At 36.9% G+C, this 5,322-nt stretch overlaps 1 protein-coding gene and 1 non-coding gene across 2 annotated transcripts in view; both read right to left on the bottom strand.

Moving 5' to 3' along the window:
• Positions 1 to 5,082, bottom strand: part of LOC125862970 (WD40 repeat-containing protein HOS15-like) — a 24,569-nt gene extending 19,487 nt beyond the window's left edge. The window contains 5 exon segments of the mRNA XM_049543101.1: positions 3,364 to 3,502; positions 3,671 to 3,717; positions 3,806 to 4,069; positions 4,161 to 4,306; positions 5,022 to 5,082. Of these exon segments, the coding sequence (XP_049399058.1) occupies positions 3,364 to 3,502; positions 3,671 to 3,717; positions 3,806 to 4,069; positions 4,161 to 4,306; positions 5,022 to 5,082 (657 nt within the window).
• Positions 476 to 592, bottom strand: LOC125863491 (U5 spliceosomal RNA). The gene has a single exon (XR_007446156.1). It is a non-coding gene; the product is annotated as a U5 spliceosomal RNA (small nuclear RNA).
• Positions 5,083 to 5,322: the final 240 nt, after the last annotated feature.

Genomic DNA, 5,322 nt, shown 5'->3' with positions numbered 1-5,322 from the left:
TTCAAGTCTTCTGAATATTTTCTTACGAAGTTAAGAAACTGACATTTGAGATAAATGTGAACCATTAATGTGGAAGTAACTCTCCTATTTCACATATACTAATGACTTAGTAATGTTCACATAGATTAATTACGGAGAGCTAAAAGATGTAACTTATCCTTTGCATTAAAAGAAAAGGAATACTATCCACAATATTGCCTTTCATCTTCTTCTTATTATTTTTTGTTTCATTTAATATCAAATAAATCTTTATCATTTTCTTGGGAAAATTAAACTTACTGCAACAGTTTCTCAACTTATTGGTTGTTTTTGGTACAGAGGAAAACAAAGTATTTTTCCTTCTGACCTAACAGCTCCATAATGTTATTTCTTTTCGTTTTATTCTTCATACAACCTATATTATAATACCAGAATATAAAAAAGGTTACTATGTATAATAACACATGTAGAAAAGGTTTAAACTAGTATTGTTGGGGTCCTCTAAAGAAGAGAATCCCTCCAAAAATTGGCGTATGCCACTAATTGCAGCGCGCACACGGTATTCTTTAGTAAAAGGCGAAAGAATAGTTCGCTTTGTGCTCACTGCATGGCTGCGTAAGTGCTTAAGCTAACCTGTGCTGCACTTTTATATTGGGACAAAGTTAGTTTTTGCTCGTGTTTTATCAATGTGGTACTCAACTCACCCCTTCTTTTTGCTTCAAGGTCTTCGATGAAACATCGCATAGGGATTTTTCAACTGATCAATTCGAAAAAAAATAACAGTTGTGTTAGTTTAAATTGCTTCTTCTATGGTATAATCTATGGTGTGTAGACTCTCCAGAAATGTTGTGTAACATCCGACAATTTGAAGTGGCTTTGAAGAAGCTTGAAATTGGAAAGTAGTCATTTTTTTGGAAAAATTTAAAATCTGGAAATTTGGCTGTGGAAATCAGTGAGTTTTTGGCCAACTTTGAGTAGTCATAACTCCTAGCTCAGGATGAGTTAGGAGCAGTTCCAGTTATGGTTGTGAATCTTGTGGAACAATCTTTCCAACGCCACCGAGTTTGCTCGATTCCGAGTTCGTATGAGGGAGTTATGCCCTTTAGAAGTTGGGCAGTTGGAAGGGAAATCCGTCCGGAAATTTAAGGGCATTTTGGTCTTTTCACAAATTAATTTTTTGAGATTATATTGTTGTATTAGGATGATCTTTGGATCATTTTTGTCCCATTTTTTTGAAAGAGAAAGAGTTAGGGTTCTTGAGATTGAAGAAGAGAAGAAGGAGAAGAAGGAGAAGAAGAAGAAGAAGAGAAGAAAGAGGAGATCAACAAGATCATTGTGGATTTTCGTCGGGGGTGATCCCTATTAGGTATGTGAGTTTTTGTGTGGGTTGATCCTTTCCCTCACACACACCAAGTTTATCCTTTGATTTGAGAAAAGATGGGATTTGTTGTTGAAGTATTGAAGTTGTTAGTTGTTGTTGATGTCTTTGGTGGTGTTGTTGAAGTTATTGTTCTGTGTGAGACATGATTGGGTCGAGTATTTAAGTTGAAACCTATTGTATGTTGAGGAAATTTTGATTCTAAGAGGTATGTCCTTTTTGAAGTTGATCCACCATCAATTCGCAGAAACTTCTGGGCTGTCGATACCCATCTACGGGCCTGACCTACGGACCGTAGATCGATTGACGGTCCGTACTGGTCAACCGTCAATCGGATCAGGAATTGGTTTTTTTGGGGCTTCGATCTACGGTCGCGACCTACGGTCCGTGACCTGACCTACGGACCGTAAGTCAGAACCGTAGGTCAACACTTAGTCATTTTTCTTAAAATGAATTCTGGGGGAGAATCTCTGACGCGATCTACGGTCCGTCGATGACGTCCGTAGGTTCCACCTGTGTCACCAGAAACCTGAAGTCTCAGCCAAGTTTCCCCGTTTCCTTTCTCATTTTCTCACGCAAGTTCCAAAGTATTATACCTATGTTTTATAGTAGTTTCCGACACTCCTAAGTACGTCTAAGTGTTCAAGGATCCCTCCTCAACATGTGATCGAATACCTTGAATTCATAATTTCGATTCAAGGAAAGATAGTCAGAAGTCAAGTAAAAGAGTATAGAGTTTCAAGTCGAGTAAGAGCCTCAGTTTCAAGTTAAGGCATGAGTTTAAAGTTGAGTTCGTTTCTCAAAGTTATTAGGGAACTATGTATTCCCAAAGAGGTTTTAAAGAAATGTCTTTACATCTGAATAAGGTTGGAGACTGAGATTTCCAAAGAGGCCTTCGGGCTAGTTTTTGAGTAATTATCTCATATCAACAGGAATAAATATGTTTTAAAAACATAAGAGCCAATCCATTTTGGGAGTAGTATCGAGCACCGAATTGGGGGAGCGTTCAAAGAACCCATAGCCCCCATAGAACCATGTTAGCCACCATGGGTAGAAAAGGATCATACTTTTTAGATGAATCCTTTTCATATTAGACTAGTGGATCCATTAGGCAGTTCAGGTCTTATACCTTTGGCCGGGTATAAAATGCTCTGGCAGCGTGAGGTCGATCGCTGTATCATCACTATAGCTCTTATGTGATGGTTGTCGGTTAGAGAAACTCCCACAGCAGTTATTGTATTTTTCATACACAGAGATTATTGTATTTTTATATGCATCAGTTCATTGTATTTATATATACATTTCAGGCTTATTGTATCTTTGTATACACACAGAGTTTATAGCATGTTTTAAACAGTCTTTCTTTATATCGCACTTGTTTTAAATTGCCTTATATTGAAAGAAGTCAGTCAGGTTGAGTTGAGTCGAGCCAGGTAAGCTATTCAGTTTCTTCCAGATTTCCTTCTAGCCTATGTTGCTTAGTTTTCCAGCTCGCATACTTGTACATTCCATGTACTGATGCCAGTTGGCCTGCATCGTTTGATGATGCAGATTCAGGTACCCCGGATCAGCATCCTGCACGTCGTTGATCCAGCTGAGCACTCCAGAGTCAGTGGTGAGCCTCCTTGCATTCTGGAGGACTCAATTATTTTGTGTTCTTAGTTTTTGTTTTATTAGGATGTTGCGGGGTCTGTCCCAACATCCATCTCAGTATTTTAGAGGCTTCATAGACAGACAGTCAGTCAGTTAGTTTTGAGTCTCTCATCTATATACATATGTAAATATTCTATTTTGAGATTCGAGTTGCCTTTATGGCCATATTTTATAAGTTAAGTTGTTTTGTAATATTGCATTGCATTGAGTTATTCTGTTGAGGTTTCCGCTGAGTTAAGAAAGCCAGGCCAAGGGTTCGCTTGGGGCCAGAAATGGTCTCCGAGTGCCGGTCCCGCCCAGGGTGTAGGCTCGGGGCGTGACAGTCATCCCAAAACAAGCAGTAGAAAACTCACATTCCAGTCAAGTGATGTAACATCCTTGTTTTCCTCAGTTGCTTGACTTTCCAAATGGTTCAAAACCAAAACATTTGGGATAGTAGAATTACATGGACCATCTCCAATAGTCCAAATTCTAGCATTAGCGTCTCCGGACCTAACATGATATTATACATGGTTAGCTTTAAGAGAAATGGTTCTTAAGATGAGTCTAAAACTACTCTTAACCTTTTAACGAAGAGAAAAAAAAACAGAAGTATGAATATGAACATCAGTTGATTTATAGACTAGAGCAACAAAATAAAGAAATGGTACTAATGCTTACCCAGATGCAAGCAGTGACCCTCCTGGACTCCAAGCACAAACAAAAACCTAGCACGAGTATAAAAATAAAAGAGAATTGTAATGTTAATAGAGAAGACAGAAAACAGAAGATATATATTGAGAAATCATGGCGAACCTCAGATGTATGTCCTTCCAAAACCATTACATCACTCATTTCTCTGTCCTGTTCACGCTTTTTTTCTTTTTGTTGTTTCTCCATCTCCCTTTCTCTTGTAGGTTCTCGTTTGTGGTCAGCATTCGCCTTATCCTTCCCCCTAGGTTTATCTTTATGAACCTTCTCCTTTTTCTCTTTTATTATTTTCCGCAGCTCATCTACATCCTTTGTAATGAGATCCAAAGGCTCTAGAAGCTTGAAGTCTTCATCCATATCGATATCATCTTGCATTCCGTAGTTATATTGGTTAGTTCAGAGTAATAAAAAGATCTAAACTTCATATAGAAAAATCAGAATATTAAAATATTTGCCTTACATTGCTCAAGTTTGTTTCCAGTTCAAGGTACTGAATACCTTTTTGCACAAATTGAATAAGAGCACCAGGAGGAACTAGATGTCCATCCATTGTGCTCCTATTGAGCCCTGCCTCGTATCCAAAAGTAAATGCTGAATGTGTAAATCCTGGAAAAATATATTAGCAAAACCAGTAGACCGATTAGATACTACCGCACTAGTCCATCACGATCAAAGTCAAGGTGTTAGCCAGCGTATTAGCAAATCATATTCCATGAAGCAACCACTTGTATTAAATTATCTAAAAATGTAGAGACAGATACAAAATCTAAATGAGATGTTTAAATTTGGTAATATATCACAAACACATTCAATTCACTGAATTCAAAATTTATTATTTTAGTTGATGAATGGATCAAACCTATTTTATTCATATGAATTCATAAACTAAATGATGAAAATTATTTGTGTCCTTAACCGCTATCAAACTTTGAGGTTGAGAGACTGTTTTCAATAGATCCTTGGCTCATAAGAACAGAAAAATGTTTATTTGCAGAATTTCACATCATCTGTGTTGAGTTTTTTAAAATTATTTTATTAATAAAAGGATGCTAGGAACTAACTGTCTAGTGGTATAAATTTAAAAAAAAACATTATCTAACAACAACATATCCAGGGGTGTTTGGGAAGGTTGGTGTGTATTTAATCCTTAACCCCTTCCTTGTGCAGATAGAGAATCCGGTTTTCAAACTCGGATCCTCTCAAATCAAGTAAAGCATATCAAGAAAATTAAACTCGGATTCATGGGGATTTCAAAATAGAAACACAACATCAATTAAACTTGGATAGATAGAACAGGTTCTGAAGATGATAATTAAATTACCTGATTCAAAGAGGTAGTGGAAAACAATGAAATTGAGGAACTCAGAGGTTAAAGAGGCCATTGCTGTGAATTGCTGGCGGCTTAAACTTAAACAGACAAATCGATTACTACTACATCCTCTCATATATATAGAGGGAAAAAATATGGTAAGTGGGAATTTTGGGATGTATGAAACGTTATGTTGGTTCCAGAAAAGGCATTTTGAATGAATTGTTGAATGACTAAACTACCCTTCAGGCTCCAATAAAAATATTTCTTTTTTAAAACAATAACACCCTGGTTTAAATAAAAATCATGTTGC

Source organism: Solanum stenotomum, chromosome 4 (assembly GCF_019186545.1).
Source record: "Solanum stenotomum isolate F172 chromosome 4, ASM1918654v1, whole genome shotgun sequence".
Classification (NCBI taxonomy): Eukaryota; Viridiplantae; Streptophyta; class Magnoliopsida; order Solanales; family Solanaceae; genus Solanum; species Solanum stenotomum.
The sequence above is the reverse complement of the archived record's forward strand: the minus strand, read 5'-3'. Positions and strand labels throughout refer to the sequence as shown.